The 17452-nt window shown below is 43.5% G+C and overlaps 1 protein-coding gene across 1 annotated transcript; it reads left to right on the top strand.

Moving 5' to 3' along the window:
* Positions 1 to 3304: 3304 nt before the first annotated feature.
* Positions 3305 to 17008, top strand: hspb8 (heat shock protein b8). The gene is made up of 3 exons (XM_080738057.1): positions 3305 to 4100; positions 7754 to 7817; positions 15207 to 17008. The coding sequence occupies exons 1-3, from the start codon at positions 3641 to 3643 to the stop codon at positions 15382 to 15384; spliced, it is 702 nt and encodes a 233-aa protein (XP_080594183.1). The 5' UTR covers positions 3305 to 3640; the 3' UTR covers positions 15385 to 17008.
* The last annotated feature ends 444 nt before the right edge of the window (positions 17009 to 17452 follow it).

Below are 17452 nucleotides of genomic sequence, written 5' to 3'. Positions count from 1 at the left end.
CTTGAAAACAATACAATACAGATACAGATAAATAGAAACTGAAAGTATTCTATGCTTGTTCCACTGATCCAAGCCGGAACACAATCATTTGTTTGATCATTAAAATAAACACCCATCTGTTCACTTATCACAGGTTACATGTTGGCCGTCCGGCTGTTAAAGTGGTCAGATGGGTGGGCCCGATCCAGAATAGGTTGAGAGTAATTGGTTGACATTGTGTCAACAGGAGATCTGCAAAGCGACAATGACTCACAATACGTTCTAGATATGAGCGGCACTCTCAATGTCATGGTGTAAAGTTTTTTTGTGTCTTGTTTCTTTGTGTCCCAAGTAAGATTTTAATATGTACTGTAATTACTGTGGTGTAAATATTCATCTGCGCTGTATAAAGTATAAAAGGGATGTGGTTATTTAATTTAGAGCATTGTATAGGCCTAGCACTAGTATTTCTATAGGTTTGCTATGATGCACTGCCCCAACTGCAACGGTATTCAGCTATTCATGGAACTTGGTGGGAGAAACGACGAAGCGATGCTGGGCGTCAATGGACTGGTGATGTCTTTGTGGTTAAACCGCTCGAACACTAGCATCCGTATTCTGGGTGGACCCGAACTTTCAGCGAAAATAGCAAATCTACAAGCTCACAACACGCTGTGAGCTTGTATTGCGACAATTTATTGGTGAAGGCCGACCCCCGGCCGACTAATGGCTCATTTCAACTACAAGAACTAAGCAAACCATGTGTCTGCAATGTATTTCTGGGTTTGGTTCCATAGGCTACGGATCGGTTTCAGATAAGCTTCTCATTTGGGCCCTGCTCAGGTGGTAGTATACTAATTTAAGGGGAACACACACTGGACGCGGAGGCGGCGCGGAGGCGGTGCGGAAGCCGCGTAAAAAAATACGTCCCCGTTATTTTCAATTAACTAACCCACACCAGTGGCATCAGACGCGCGCAGCTGGCGGGTCTGCCGCCTCGTCTGCCGCGACGATACGCCGCTGTTCTATTTTTTCAGCGTTGCTGCGCGGTGAACATGTTCTCCCATGGTTCTCCCCACTGGGGGAAATGGATGTGCTGTGTGGCAGCGTGCCGCATCCAGTTGGGGTTACCGCGCGGCACTTCATGTGCGTCGATAGCGCGACGCGACGCTGCACAGCCGCACGCGTCCAGTGTGTGCTCCCCTTGAGTATACTAACTGACTGACTTCTGTTTTAACACGATTTGACACGTTGTAAGCTTGGAGATCTGCTATTTTGGGTTATTAAAACAAAACAAAAAACGATATCTGTCCCTTCAAGGGTGGTTCTGGTTATAACGGAAGAAGAAAAAAAAGAAGAAAAAACATCCAGAACTTCCAGGGTTCTGGGAAGCTCCAGGTTAAGGAAAGTTCTGGGTTACCCACCATCATCGTCTAAAAGAGCCATAAGTATTAATTTACTAAAGTATAGAGGGTTTAAGTGGTTAAACTCTCCCCGATCGTGTTTCATTACTTTAACATTTCAATAACACGGTCATCCACAACCAGTGTTTTTGATGTTAAATGAAGCGTATTATCTCATTTTCCATGTGGACGAGCATAATGCCAAGCATAATGTTTCTCACACCGCTTGTCCCCCGTGCTGCATCGTGCCAGTGAACTTCACATTGTAACGTTTTCACCTGAAATTGAATTGTCCCCGTCATCGACCTATACCCCCCCTCTCCCTCTGTGTGTCTGGAATAAACAATGTAAAGTCATGTCCTGTATGAAACTGTTGTGCTGCCTTTTTTTCTTCTTTTTTTTCTATAGAAGGTATACTGTAAAGTTAAGACAATTTACCAAAGATATACCGAAAAAAGGAATCAGTAACCAAACTAATCTAGCTTATGTAGGTTAATTGAATAATCGAGAAGCTCTTTATGTGAAATAATAATTATATATATATATATATATATATATATATATATATATATATATATATATATATAATTTCTTATATTGATAAGGAATCGACACAAAATAAAAATCGAATAGACTAAATCGATTGGTCTGATAACCACTTCAATACACTTCATTGTACAATTGTGCCACACCAAAATTGTGAAAATAGTCTTTCTTGGCTATTAATTACATTTTCATTCATCGTAATCGAGGAAAAAGATTGAAATAATGGTGATATTGTCATATCAGCCAGCCTATACATATACATTCCCATAGTTGTATAAATGTATGAGTCTGTTCAGTATGGGGTCTCCCTATTTCTCCAACTCATCAACCAGAAAAAACATTTTCAGGTCAGGACAGAATAGCCTACCAATTTTCATCAATAGACAAGACAAGTACAATTAGATGAAACACTACTTCATGTGTGATACCACCTTTCTTTAAAGCCCATTATAATGCATTATAAATATATATAAAATGCATTATAATCTGATTATAACACTGTATAATTATAGTACACACTAATGCGTTATAACAATAACACATTATAAAGCATGTTATAATTACTTAGAAGATCAGTAACAAAATCATAATGTTCTGGACAAATCCTTTGCAAGTATATAGGCCTATTTTTGGATTAATCTAATTAAAATAGCAGATCTACAAGCATTGTCTAAGCTTTGTTTGTCTAAGCTATTGTCACTATATTCGTTTTTCATTTTATTTTTTACTTAGATTTGTTTAAATTAATATGATCAAATATTGATTAATATAGCCTATATATATACATTATAATCGAGCTGTTGCACCCTGCAGTGCATGCGGTCACTGGGTGCATCATAGTTAGAGTGGATGTTTTGATATAGACTAGCCTTCCTACCGTTCATCCACACAAAGTTGAGTCATGAGCTGTAATGTTTTATCTGCGGCGTGACATCAGCGTGTTGGAGTTGCTGGACTCATCATGTCATGTCTTCTTTCCCATCGGTTGGAGCTGTCCTGAAGCAATGCGTCCTTTTCTATATAAAACCAATGAGTCAGAACTCAGAATGGAGGAGGGGTAGTTTGGGACAGATATGACTGCGACCGACCGGGGGGTGGGGGGTGAATGACACCGTAAGGTGGCTAAATTTGGGTACTGGGAGGAGGGTCTCTTTGGGCAGCAGTTGCCTAATGTGTGCTTCGTCGTGGGGGCGGTGTCGCGCACCGAACAGTAGCCGATCTACAAGCCCACGAGGCGACGCGGAGGCGACGCCTCGTGGGCTTGTAGATCGGCTACCGTTCGCTGGTGCGCGACACCATCGCACGACTAGTATACATCCATGCCTATTTCGCACGCCTGGATTCCTGACCCTCCCAGTACTTTCTGGACACTTGCACTGACTCGACATGCAATGAAAACCTGCCTTACCATATAAAAGACAAGCAGCTTTGAAGAACGGTCATTATTCACTTTCAGTTTGGAACTTTCTCAGAGAACTTTTTCCCAAGTGTTCGCGTTTTTAGATAAACAAAGTGATTTCATGCGTAAAATGGTAAAGTCCACAACACTTCCAAAGAGATAAAACTTTTATATTGTTATAGTAAACCGGGCTTACTTTTAAACGCCTAGAAACAGATATTTCCTTAGCAATCGCTTTAAACGGGGCAGATTTGAACAGATAACGCGTCTATAACTTGTTTCTGTGACCTTTGGCGCACCGTTATAAGGACTAATGGCAGAGGGAGACTTCTATACCATGGGGAGCCGACAGAGGATTCCCAGGGATCCGTTCGCGGAGTCGCCGTTCAGGGAGCAGTCTCCCTTCAGGGACCAGCTCGCGTCTCGGTTCATGGACGAGGATTTCGGATGTCTGCCGGCCTTCCCCGACGACATGGGCATGGACTGGCCGGGCTGGGCCCGGCCGGGCCGGCTCAGCACGCGCCTGGGCGCGGCGTCGCCCTTCGGCGGAGGTTTACGCACCGGCTTCCCCGGCAGCCAGCGGCCGTCCTCCGGCGGACCGGGCGGGCCCACGGTGTACACCACCACCCGCTACAGTGAACCCTCCTCGTCGTCCCGCAGCTCCACTCCCACCACGACCGGGGGAGAGCCGTGGAAAGTGTGCGTGAACGTGCACAGCTTCACGCCCGAGGAATTAAGCGTCAAGACGAGAGACGGTTTTGTAGAAGTTTCAGGTAAGAGAGAAAAGAGAGCCTGGGCCATGTTGTTGTGTACAAAATAAGGCCACCACCACCACTGCACTGGCGCTGTGGTTCTCAAAGTGGGGTCCAGGGGGTTCCATTTTGACCGTTAGTAGGTAATGTAAGAGAGACTGAGTTGGGGGTTCTTAATTTTACCACTTATATACTTTTTATGCAGGGTTCATTGCCATATGCTTGTGTTGGACATTTTTGTAAAAATGTCATTTTTGCCATGGACAATGAGGGGGCAATACATATTACATAAGATAACAGGTCAGGGTTCAAATGGAACCAAATTGACACTTACAGATACAGGTCCATTTGGGTCCATTTGAACTCTCTCAGAGTTAAGGGTCCTATAAAACATTTGAGAAACCACTAGTACTAGTTCAACTCCTAATATTCCATTATATCAGTGTCATACTTCTGAAGAATACCTGGAGACTTGACATTCAGTAATTGGGGCCTATGATAAAAATAAGAACATTATAATGGTGTGTAAAGAATAACAATGAAAACATAATTCCATGTGCAAGACCAAAGTCTTTGCCACAGACACATTTGTCCGTGTATAGCCATATTGATGACCCTAGCCTAGGTTTTATGTGTTCATTTGAAATGATACTTGTATTAGCCTACTTAGTGATATAAAAGCCACAGTGCACTGCAAGTGCAGACAGTCTTGTGAGGGGGGTTGGCAGGCTCAGACACCTGTTTCAGATTCTTAGAGAACTCATGAGAGCTACTTTTAGCTTTAAGGCACAAGGCCCGTGACAACAGTCAGTCTCTGTTAAAAATAAGACACTGCAGTGTTGTTGCCATTAAACACTTGGTCAGAATGTTCTGGGCCTCCTCTCTTTTCCCCTATGGCCTCCCAAACAGCTCTGCCACTGGCCTGCTGAATTCATCTTCCATCATGGTGATTTATTATTGAGCTAAAATTGAATATACTTAAACTGCACCATTGGAAAAAGGGGTGTTTAAACTATATGGACCTGACTGGAATTGATAGGCAGTGGTTCTCAAACCTTTCCATGTCAAGGACCCCCAAATTGATATGTATTTGGCTGCTGTCCCCTGTCTTAAAATATTTTGTGTCAGGGACCCCCATACAAGATTTGTGCTCAAATGACAGAATTAGTACACAGAATGGATAAAGTCCAAGGAAGGTACAAAACGTTTTATTTGGACAACGTTTCGATCTAGTTGATCTTCATCAGGTCATATGATCATGCACACCAGCTTTGTCTTATAACAAAGAGCTTGTAGATCAGCTATTTCTAAATAGCTGATCTACTGATTGATTTTGAGGCTCTATTAACACATTTTGCTGAAGAAAAGAAACCGACTACTTCAAAGAGCCAGCAGGCTACTTCAAAAGACAGGCAAATGCCAGGGATACCCAGAACAGGACAGAAGAGGGCACAGAGGAGAGAAGGCCCCAGCCAGCACTGCATGGGGCTTTTTGAGCGGTGGTCACACCGTCTCCATAGCGTGGCCGTGTGTGTAGGTATGTTTGTTTGTATGTGGGTTTGTATGTGGGTCTGTATGTAGCCTCAAGCCTGTGGTGCAGTACCTTTTCTGACCACACATGTTAAGGGAGGGGCGCTGTTGTTCAGGCCAGGCCACACACACACACACACACACACACACACACGGGGGGGGGGGAACCACCGCTCAGTTCACACGGGTGTGATTTTTTAAACACAATGCTGGTATGCCAGTTGGGTCATTCATTCACTCATGGAGCCGTGGAAAGCCTGCCTGCCTGCCTGCCTGCCTGCCTGCCTGCCTCGTTGACTCCACTTCATTTTAAAGCTCTAATACTTATTAGAAGCTCTAAAAACCTAAATACTCCATCACACAGCGGTGTCGCTTGCCGAATAGTTTATGACTGATCTACAAGATAACAAGGTGTCGCATGCATCTGTTCTTTTTGGCAAGTGACACCCTCCCTCACACAATGGAGTATAAGTGTAATACTATATCATTCTGCCATCTCTATTCCAAGAGCATTTCACAATCTGGACTTCATTTCACATCATATGGGCGGTAGCCCCTCACAATGTCACGCTAATACGTTTCTGTCGTCTGTGAAGTGTCTTGAGGGAACCGTGTTTGACATCTGCATCGCAGTGATGACGTTTGTTTGGACATACGTTAATATCTGTCGTGTGGAAACCTTGTATGTCCAAAACTGTTACTGTTTCAGGATTCAAATTCATAATCAGCGAAAGTAGCAGATCTACAAGCTGAAAACAGGCCACTTCGTGCCGTGTTTCGAGCTCACGGACGGATCTGCTACTTTTGACGATTTTGTGTTATGCTGTAGTTAGCATTATCGAGTAGGGCGTTCATTTATGGGGGGAAAACACAAACATTTAGAATATGGAGATAGGAGGTTTCTGCCCGACATCAACGATATGTTCTCGGGCGGGGGGGAGGGGGGCTTTACATAGTCCAGACCATGGCTCTAGTCGTTGTTGTCCAGCACTTTGGATGGGAGTTGGGGTAGGGTGGGTCAGACACGTCTGTGAGGGGGTGAGGGGTAGCAGATAGCCAAGCCTGAAGCTCTGAAGGGGGTTGGGGGTAGTATCTGGCATGCTAGCGGCCCTGATATTCAGCAGCCCCAGAGCAGCTGCTGGCTGGCTAACATAAGCCCATATAAACAACAACGCCATGGGGACATGAGGCCTTTAACTTGGGGGCATTCCAGTTCTAGCTGTTCCATCAAACATGTTGTGTGTTTCTCCGAGGGAGTTCTGGAAGAGGCAAAAAGGAAGGAATGCTGGTTTCATCATTATTCATTTTACTTGTAGTCTGATTTGAGTTGTGCAAAAACCCATATATTATTGAAACTGACATATAGAACCAACAACAATATATTTAATCAAGATGCCTTTTTTTGTAATAATTGTTCAAACTTTCTTATCAACGAATCAACACAAAACATTTCAATATATTCTTTTAGAATCTTCTAAATTGATTTGTCTGATCAACCACTTAACCCTGTATTATATTTCATTTTACATTGATGGCATGCGAAAACCGCAAAAATAGCTAATCTGCTGGTGTTATTTTCACTATTAAATGAATAACAATCGTTTGTTGATCATAATCGAGGCAGTCCTACTCCCTGCTTCCACCAAACTATGTGTGCTCCTTTGAGGGAGTTCTGGAAGAGGCCAAAAGGAAGGAATGTGGATTTCATCATCATATTCATTTCACTTGTAGTCTGACTCATATCATTTCACTTGTAGTCTGACTCACTGGTGTCTCTGTAGAACATTCTTTTATACTGGGGATGGAATCCACCCCTAGTACTAACTGCCGAAATGAGATTGGGCAATGGGAAACTTTATTTCTAACAAATTAAATATACTTTGATTTCAATACCATCAAAAGATTCTCATTTCCGTGCGTAGCAGAGCAAGGGATAGATTTAATAGAGGATTCTAGTGTTGGCCGTTAGGCCTATCTGGTGTTTAAAGGGCCCGTGTGAGCACCTTTTTCATTTCCATTGACCTGAGCTATGGCTTTGTAAAATGAAACCCAATTGTACAGCGTGAGATGAATAACTTTCTGGCATAATGTTAGACGGCCATATACCCACCGAATGTTAACACTGTTTCGTTGTGTTTTTACAGGGAAACATGAAGAGAAGCAAGAGGAAGGAGGAATAGTGACAAAGAATTTCACAAAGAAGATACAGTGAGTACTTACAGTCAGTCTAATGTTGTTGTAAAGAATGATAAGCTGCACTTTCTTTCATTTACAGGTCCATCTCACTTTATTTCCACTCCTAGCATTAGACAAATGGGGCGGCAGTGGCTCAGGGGTAGAGTGGCTGGTAGAGTGGCCAGTTGGGAACCAGAGGATTTCAGTTTGATCGGGACCATACCTATGTTCCCCAGGTTCTATGTTCCCCAGGTTCTATGTTCCCCACTTACCACCTAAACCTAACAACCCTAACCCTAACCTCAGTAAAACTAATGCTGGTTAACCTGTGGGGAACATAGAACCTGGGGAACATGGACCCCGTTTGATCCCGGGCTCCCCCAGAGTTGTCCTTGAGCAACACTCTGAACCGCTAATTTCCCCCGATGTGCAGGTTGGTGCCTATGTCAAGTGCTTTGGATAAAAAGCGCTATATAAATGCACAATTTATCATTTACAAAGAAATCACATTGACTCATTTTATCCTTTATATACTAAGTGAAATCCAGAGTGGGAGCCTTAAGGGTCATTTCTTTCACTCTTGTGGTTAGATTGCTGCAACTTTGCAGGCTTACCTCCACAACAGTGTGGAAAGGTTTTAGGTTTTATATATAAAATAATAATAAATGAAACTAAGATTAGATCAAGATAAACAAGTTGCATCTGTCACTATGTCGAGGCAGAGTACAGCAGAGCGACAGCTGTATGCCAGAGAACCCACGCTAACACAATGCAACTCACGCAAACCAATCCCATCCCGCCATCCCCAGTGTCTGCCACTTTAATTGGACGGTGGGAGGACTTCAAACAGCGGTGCTAATCGCTGTTGCGGGCCACCGTCTCGCAGGCGCGTCACACCAGCGACCGTTAATTTCCTGTCGGCTAATTGGTAAGCAGCTGGGCCACGCTATAGCCTTGCACTACTTCCTATCGCAATACCCTATAATTGGAAAGCCCTCGGATCGTGCCCGCGCGCTCCGGTTAAGCGAAACCTTAAACGAGAGATGGATAGAACAGAGAGAGAGAGAGAGAGACAGACAGACAGACAGAGATAGGGGAGAGAGAGAGCTGGGTCTACATAAATAATTGACTTTCATACGTAAATAAACGGACTGAATGGAGTGCAGTGGAGAGGGAATACACATTCCTTTGCATGGCTAAAGCTCATATCGTCACTGTCGGACAGAAACCTCTCTCCCTCTGTTTTTTCATAAATCAATGCCCTACTTGATCATACTACAGCGTCACACAGAAGCATCAACGTTTCGAGCTTAGAATTTGAATCTTGAAAACTGTTTCACCCGACAGATAAGCTATATTTTTGTCCATGCCTTACCCCTTATCCCCAAACTTCATTTCCTTTTTTTTCTCTACTATTTTCAAAATATTTTAAAATACTTCAATAGCCGATCTAGATCAGCTATTAAATATATTTAAAAATGTTTTTCAAAATAGTAAAAAATGCAAAAGAGTTTAGGGATAAGGGGTAAGGCATGGACGAAAATAGGGCCGGGTATGTCCTAAACATAAACCATTACTTTTCAGGAAATAGAAAAGACAAACTGTGTTATTATCTGTAGTTATCTGTAGTTATTTTTTGGTGATAAGCTCTCACAGTCCCCAGTGTTATTATTATTCTTTCGTCATATAAGCTCTTATACTTGGTTATCATTGATTAAATATTTATAAAACACATACTTCAACTTGACAGACTGAAACGAATTACCCACTTTGGATTCAACCTTTGTGGCTGGTATCTTTGAGTCAAACCTGGTTGTCCTTTTAGTGTGTGGAAGATGGTCTTCTTATGCAAGCGCAGACACAAACATGTCAATTAGTAACCAGTGGTTGTACGGTGTGTGACTGTGTGTCAGGGGTGAGGGTGAAGGTACAACTACGAGGTGACACCAGACAGAGCGGTGACAGAATGTGCTTTATCTGTATTCCCTCCTGTGTTGGTGTTTTGTCATTCAGTGCTTGTGGGCACATTGTTGTTTGTCACTCTGTCTCTGTCCCTGTCCCAGAGAGACCCATAATAAAGCTGGACTCCATCTGTCTAGTGTGTGTGTGTGTGTGTGTGTGTGTGTGTGTGTGTGTGTGTGTGTGTGTGTGTGTGTGTGTGTGTGTGTGTGTGTGTGTGTGTGTGTGTGTGTGTGTGTGTGTGTGTGTGGGGTTGTTTGTGTGCGTGCGTGCATATATGCATAAAACATGCACTGGATAGGTTGAAGGACTAGTAGAGATCCATTGACCCTTTTGGTGGCCTCTCTCTTGTGCGCACACACACACGCGTGCATAGTCGCACACACACACGCGCGCGCGCACGCGCACACACACACACACACACACACACACACACACACACACACACACACACACACACACACACACACACACACACACACACACACACACACACACACACACACACACACACACACTCATTCAGTCAGTCACTCACTCACTCACTCACTCACACACACACACACACACACACACACACACACACACACACACACACACACACACAGTTTTACACAAAACAGCATTCCTAACAGCAACCTAAAGCCATTTTGGAGCATCCCCAGGTGGGTTGAGGTGGGGGATAGGGGTTATTGGATAGTTTTTTGGCAGCTGTACAAAATCAATGTTTGAGATAAAATGAGTGCTGGTCAGAGATAAACAAACTCTCTCCACGCCGGACAGATAAGGGTTCTGCTTCAGTCCCACATTATGGACCACCTGACTGATTTGACTTTGTCAGAAACTTTCTGGCAACTTTCTGCTGCAGTTTAGGCGCCTTACGTGAACCCTAGCGTCCCTATTCTTGGGGTGAACATTACTTTTATTCGCCCAGGTTAGGTATGCTGTATACGAGGGGAACTGCCCAGTACGCTGTTAGCCACTGAGCAGCTCCACTGGAGCAGTTGGGCACCCCAACCCACCCCTCAACACCACAGAAGTGCCCTTGGGCCTATAGGGCACTTCTGGGGTGTTGAGGGTGGGGTGCTGCTGGTTCAGGGGATCGAACTGGGACCCTTTTGGTTACAAGCATGCTCCTCTAACCTTTAGGCCACTGCTGCCTGATCTACAAGCTCACAACACATGATGTGAGATTGTAGATTGGCTATTTTGGCAGAAGTATATGGGGACCACCCTGTTTAAACGGTTACAAACAGAACGGGAGGCAGAGGTATTGGACGTAATGCAGGCAAGTGATGCAACGTGTGTATGTACGTATGCAATGCATGTGTGCGTACTTTTATTTAAAATGCCAGTTCTAAACAAGGCCTCTCTTAGAGGTTCTTTACCTTGAATTGAGTACATTATTTTTCTCGAAACAGCTTTTAAGCAATGTAGAATTGATTTTGTCAATCCTACATATAATTTTAGAGATGAGGTCAGTCACTCAGTCACTCAGTCACAAAATGCATTATACTGCAGTGACCAATACAGCCCAGTAGAGGGCGGAATCATTCCACAACAAAAAGAAAAGAAAGGAGAGTTTGCAGCTCATATATTCGAACGGGTAAGGTCTAGTGGAAATAATTCACTGGACTAACACCATTTGTGACACCCGCCCCTAGTGTGACAGATAGCTCAGATTGTCAGATGCCAGGGCATGCCCACTGATACGTGGGCCTGCACATCAGACCTCTGGGGACCACCGACCGCAGCTCTGAGGTGTCTAGTCGGCACAGAGCTGTTCAGTAGCAGGCAGGCAGTAAGCTGGTAGCTTTCTTACATGAAACAGCATTAATATATAGAGGACGACTTCACCCATTTTCAACCTATCCTCATATAATTGGTCCTAGCTAATGTTCATTACAATAATGTTAAAATGTTGTCTATTCACTCTGTGTCTCAGAGGAGGGATGTGGACAGTTCAGAAACCCGCCTACCAGTGACATCATCAATGGGGAATCCAAGCTAATAGCTTTCTATTCCTGGAAAGTTGGCATGATATAATGGTTTGCATTGTTATTGCATACACATAGAAATAAACATTTTAAGTCAAGAAAAAAAACAACAACTGCCTAATGATGATGTTACTGGTAGGCGGGTGTCTGCAGTGTCCACAGCCCTCCTATGAGACACAGATGGAGTAAATGGTGCATTTATATAGCGCCTTTATCCAAGGCACTTTACATAGATTGTGCATTACATTCACCCATTCACACACACATTCATACACTGAAGGCGGAGGAAACTATGCAAGGCACCAACCTGCTCACTGGGAGCAACTAGGGGTTCGGAGTCTTGCTCAAGGACTCTTCGACATTAACTCAGGGGGAGCCCGGATTCAAACTGGGAACCCTTCGTGCTCTAATGACGGTTTCTCTACCCCTGAGCTATGCCACCCCATTAGAACAAAATGGTACCATTTTTATCACGAGCCTTAGTTAGGACCAAATTTAACTCCCCTCCTGTTAAATTCTCTGTTTCAACTTGGGGCTGTGCATTGGTGTGTTTACTGTATATCTGTCTTATCTTTGAACCTCTCCATGTGTCTGCTCTAATGAGCTGAGGTGGATGAGGGACTCTCTCTCTCTCTCTCTCTCTCTCTCTCTCTCTCTCTCTCTCTCTCTCTCTCTCTCTCTCTCTCTCTCTCTCTCTCTCTCTCTCATATGTCACCATCTGACATGTAGTTGTCAGTGGGGTGGTAGGGCAGTGTAATTAAATGGAGGGTACACTACAGTAGGTGGACTCCCAGCCAGGCTGTTTATGTCTGCACCCAGAGACACTTGGCAGCTTGGATGGAAACTCCAGCAGCGCCCGTATTTGGCCATGTTGTCTGACAAAGACCAGAGTATGATGATCTGGTCTGACTCTGCACTACACAATCCTGAGCATTCATTTAACCCTGCCTGCATTATGGAAACCATTCCATTTGTACCAAACTCTGAGAGTGTGTGCATGTGCGTGTGTGTGTGTGTGTGTGTGAGTGTGTGTGTGTGTGTGTGTGTGTGTGCGTGCGTGTGCACGCGCGTGCATGCGTGTGTGTGTGTGCGCGCGCGTGCGTGCGCGCATGCGTGTGCTCTTCCCTCATGGAGTGGTGTAATTAAATTGCAGTGAGTAATGTCAGTGTGAAATGCGAGTCATCATTTTAAACAATGACACGGCTCCCTCTGTGCCAATAGATCTACAAGCTCACAGCCTCACAACATTCTTAGCTTGTAGATCAGTGTTGGACATTTCTGTCCGACAGACAGTCGCACATCAATAGTACCAAAGCACAGAAGTTGACTGCCAGTCAATGACTGGCTGCTATTTATATAATATTAATACCACTAGATATCATATCATTGACCTAAATGTCGTTATATCAACAAGGATAGGATGATTAAAAAAGGTCTGTATCAGTTGGGCTTGACTTGATTTTAGAAAGGTGGAAATCCTAAACTTGCAGAGTGACACATTACTTTACCTGGTCCCGTCCCCGGTCCGCATACCGGTGGTTGGGAACCTCTGGCCTATATAGTTGCAACATAAAAAGTAGCAGAACGGCAAGCTCAAAGCACGGCGCAAATTTGTTGTTGTTGTTTTTGCTGTTTTTGAATTTGAATCCTGAAAAGTATCCGTTTTGGACATACTGTATGAAGTATCCGCCTGACAGAGACGATATGCAAATACAGAGTTATGTAAGAAAAAGTATAAGTATAGTACAGTAGACAGTTGTTTTTCCAAGTCTTACCTTTTAACCTTGAAAGCTGTTCATCAGTAGGTGTGACAACACAGCAGTGACAAATGGGAAATGTGTGTGGGGAGGCATTAATTGGCAGCGACTAAATTGGAGAGAGAAAAAAAGGGCTGATGAAAGCAAATATGTTCACTATTATTGCTATTAATTGGCAACGTCTAAATGGGGAAGAAAAAGGGGTAGAAAGCACGCACCCATATGTTCAGTATTACTGTTATTATTATCATCATACCTTTATTATGCTTTGTTATTATGGGAAGAAAGCAACACTTTAGGTGGTATAACTTGCATTTATTGAAATATTGACGTTAGATCATAATTATATTCTCCAGCTTTGCAGAATAGTATATTGGTTTGAAGTTTGAACCCAGTCCTTTCATTTAGCTAATTATTGCAGCACAGCTTCATCTGGTTTCAATCAATACTGAGCTCACTACTGATTGCCAATTATACCAATCCACTCACAACACGTTCATTCCCCATTTACGAAAAAGTGTCAGAGATGTAGGAGGAAGAACAGGAATAAACGCATCTGATTGGAAATGAGATGTTGTGTCTGTCTGTTAGACGACAGTTTAACACATTGCACCACAAATGATCTCAGTATAATTGCAAGCAGACTCTTGTTTCTTCAACCTGAAAACACACCTGCTCTTTACCATGGAATAACGATATGGAAATACACATCATTTCCCCCCGACAGCAACAAATGTTTTTTTTTTCCTGAGAATGGTTTACAATTCATCTCCTGGCTGTGAGATGTCTTTGTTATGTTAGAATGGGATGCAAGCCAAGGAACAACAGTCTAAATCCTTACAGTATGTGGAGAATATGCCGGTAAAATCCAGTTCTTCTGACTGAAGGCTGTTTATTGGCATTGACAAGGTGTCAATCGAATCCCCTGGGCATTTCATATATTATTCTGCTGCTCTGATACGAGAGAAAAAAAGGCCAGCGTTTTGCTTGACCTTAAACAGGCAGCCTCTGCTATTTCTCTAGGCTGTTCGGCTGCAGTTTGTCATCTAACTCTTCACCGCTCTCTCTCTCTGTCCGTCTCTCCGTCTCTCCTACACGTACACAAATGCCACCCCCATCTATACAGTTTGTCAGCCAGCCAAAAAAAATGGTTCACCGTCTCCCACCCTGCCCCTGCTGTCTCTATTAATGTTTACGTAAACCAGATGCTAGTTCTTTAAGGCAGTGGTTCTTAACCTTTTTTTCAGGCTGTGACCCCCAAAAATATTCATTTGAACTGGGGACACCCCACCCTGACAAGCACTTGCACTTCACTTGAGTTGAGGCATTCATTACATTTAGTTTGACTCGGTTCCACAGATAAATATTGTGAAAATAGCCAAACTACATGCAAGTTTGTAGATCGTGTTTTTTCTTTTTTTTCTTTCTTTTTTTTGCCTCTTTCTTATATCATTTGACATTTTGACCAATGTTTCACCAGTTTTTATAGCATACTTTGCTGATTACATTTGATGCAGTAAAGGTCTTTTTTATTTTTATCTTTAGGTTTTAAAAATCTCTTCACTGTAATCTGGGCCCCCCCAAAAAAAACTATGTGGGGGTCCAGATCCACAGGTTGTGAACCCGGTGCTGTATATAAGGCACCACCTGTTTATTCGTCCCTCACTTATCGTTCTCACCCACCTGTTCTGTGCCGTTCCCCTCTGCAGGATTCCGACAGATGTGGATCCCCTGACGGTGTTCGCCTCGCTCTCCCCCGAGGGGGTGCTCATCATCGAGGCGCGGCAGACCCCTCCCTACTACCTGTTCAGCAACGAGGGGCAGCCGCAGGGAGGGGAGATGCAGGAGGCCGAGGCCCCCAGGCCACAGGAGCCCGCCATGGTCTAGCCGTCGTAAAGGAAAAGATACTAGCCCTCATCCGCCTCCTCAGAGCATGGTGGAGCGGCCAACACAGTCGAGGGACAGGGGTGAAACCTGTTACCTTTAGCTTCGTGTTGTTTAGAGCAGTGGTTCTCAACATGTGGGTCGGGACCCCCAGGAGGGGGTCCTCAAATTATTTTGGGGTGTGTGTGGGGGGGGGGGGGGGGGGGGGGGGGGTGTCCCCAGATGATTAGCTTAACGTAGGACATTGTTTCATCACTCAACGGTAAGCAAACCAACATATTACAGTATAAGTGTATACAGGGTATCTGCACATTTCTAAAGTGTATACAGGGTATCTGCACATTTCTATTTAAGGACTTTTAAGATCTTTTGAATACCTCTAAAACCCCTGGGGGTCCCCGGACCCCACCTTGAGAACCACTGGTTTAGAGATGTGGTATTTTGCAAGTGTAAGATATATGATAGTAATTTAAAATGCGATTTTTACATTAATATATGTCATTTGAAGCATTGTTGTTGACATTGTGATAGTCCTATATATAGTATAGGCCTATATTAAAAGTCATCATATTCTCAGTGTGTCACTGATGTAGTATTATAACGTCACTGTCGGGCAGAAACCTTGTATCTCCAAATTTCAAAATTGTATGTTTTCTTTTGTAAAGTAAAGCCCTGCTTCATCATACAAGACTGTCGCACAAAACTAGTGAAAATAGCTGATCTACAAGCACACGATGCCTCGCGGTGCAGAGAGGATCATTTAAATAACAGATGGTCAGCTTCTGATATTTACATACTGGTCCATATCATATAATTACATGGAAGTGACTTAAAGTGGGAAGTTTTGAATAGTGGACCCTGCAGGTAGCAGAATGGAACTGCACAGTCAGTGAGTGATGACATCACCAATGGAGTGAGGTATTGGCCTAATAAATGAACATTGTAAATGTCTAGCATTCAAAACCAGAAACATTTGCAGTGCTCTGGAAGCTCTGTAATGTAAAAGGCTGAATACAATGTATAATGATGACATAAGTGTCCTTGTATTTGTTTCTTGGGAGTTTAGATGGATTTATCAGGGTGGACTGCCTCTCCTGACATCCCAGAACTGCTCAAATGAATGTCGGGGTGTGGCATATTTAGCCATTCAAACACCCTTTCCCAACCTTCATAAAACATATTTATTGTTTATGGGAATGCCGAATCATAACATAAGTGTTATTATTCCCCACATTATAAAAAAAAATCCAGCTTTTAAAACGAGGCCCTTCCTTTAAGATCATGAATGCCATTTAACAAAGCAATGAAAGTCGCCCCTTTTATCAGATGGAGTGGAGGCTTGTGTGCAGAGATACTTTATGTAAATATTCATACCAATCCAGAATTCAGAACATAATTTCAGCATCATACTGTAGGTTTTACAAAATTGTTATGTTTTGTTTTGTATTTGTGCGTGCAAATGAGAAGTGAATGAGTGCGTGCGTGCGGCCGTGCGTGTGTGGTTTTGATGGAGAATGTATTTACTTTTTTTTTTTTTTTTTTGGGCCAGACGTTTTGCCTTCCTGCCCACTTTTGTGAAAAATGTCTTTGTATTATTGGTTGATGCAATAAAAATCTCTTGCCATTATCTCCGGTGTGGATTCACAGCTGTGCCGTTTGGCTCAAAACCACGCTACCTTCAGGCCTGAGTCCAAGTGGCCAGGGTGTGCCGGCAGGGGCGTCACAAGGGGTAGGAAAGTGGGACTGAGTTACTGGGGCCCAAGGTGAAGGGGCCCTAATAACTTTATCTATTGAAAAATAGCAGATATACAAGCTCACGGCGCGGCACCGAGTGCCGCGCTGCAAGCCGCGCTGCAAGCTTCTAGATCTGCTATTTTTGAAAAGTTGTGAAAATATGTGAAAATCTTTGAATATATGTATTTTTTAAGCGAACATTTCTAACTCAAATTTTGCTTCTGGGGGTCCCTGGAACTAAATATTTTGAGATCGGGGTCCGTGGCCAAATACATATCATCTTGAGGGTCCTTGACATAGGTTTCTTGCACACATTTTCACGATTTTTCAAAAATAG

The sequence above is a fragment of the Nannobrachium achirus genome (genome assembly GCF_963921795.1).
Source record: "Nannobrachium achirus genome assembly, chromosome: 12".
Lineage (NCBI taxonomy): Eukaryota > Metazoa > Chordata > Actinopteri > Myctophiformes > Myctophidae > Nannobrachium > Nannobrachium achirus.
This window is presented reverse-complemented; position numbering and strand designations above follow the sequence as displayed.

What these genes read in the sequence shown, in the direction of transcription:
- hspb8 (XM_080738057.1), top strand. Translation starts at nt 3,641, where the DNA reads ATGGCAGAGGGAGACTTCTATACCATGGGGAGCCGACAGAGGATTCCC. An exon ending in CGGTTTTGTAGAAGTTTCAG is followed by an intron (nt 4,101 to 7,753) that starts GTAAGAGAGAAA and finishes GTGTTTTTACAG; the next exon opens with GGAAACATGAAGAGAAGCAA. An exon ending in AATTTCACAAAGAAGATACA is followed by an intron (nt 7,818 to 15,206) that starts GTGAGTACTTAC and finishes TCCCCTCTGCAG; the next exon opens with GATTCCGACAGATGTGGATC.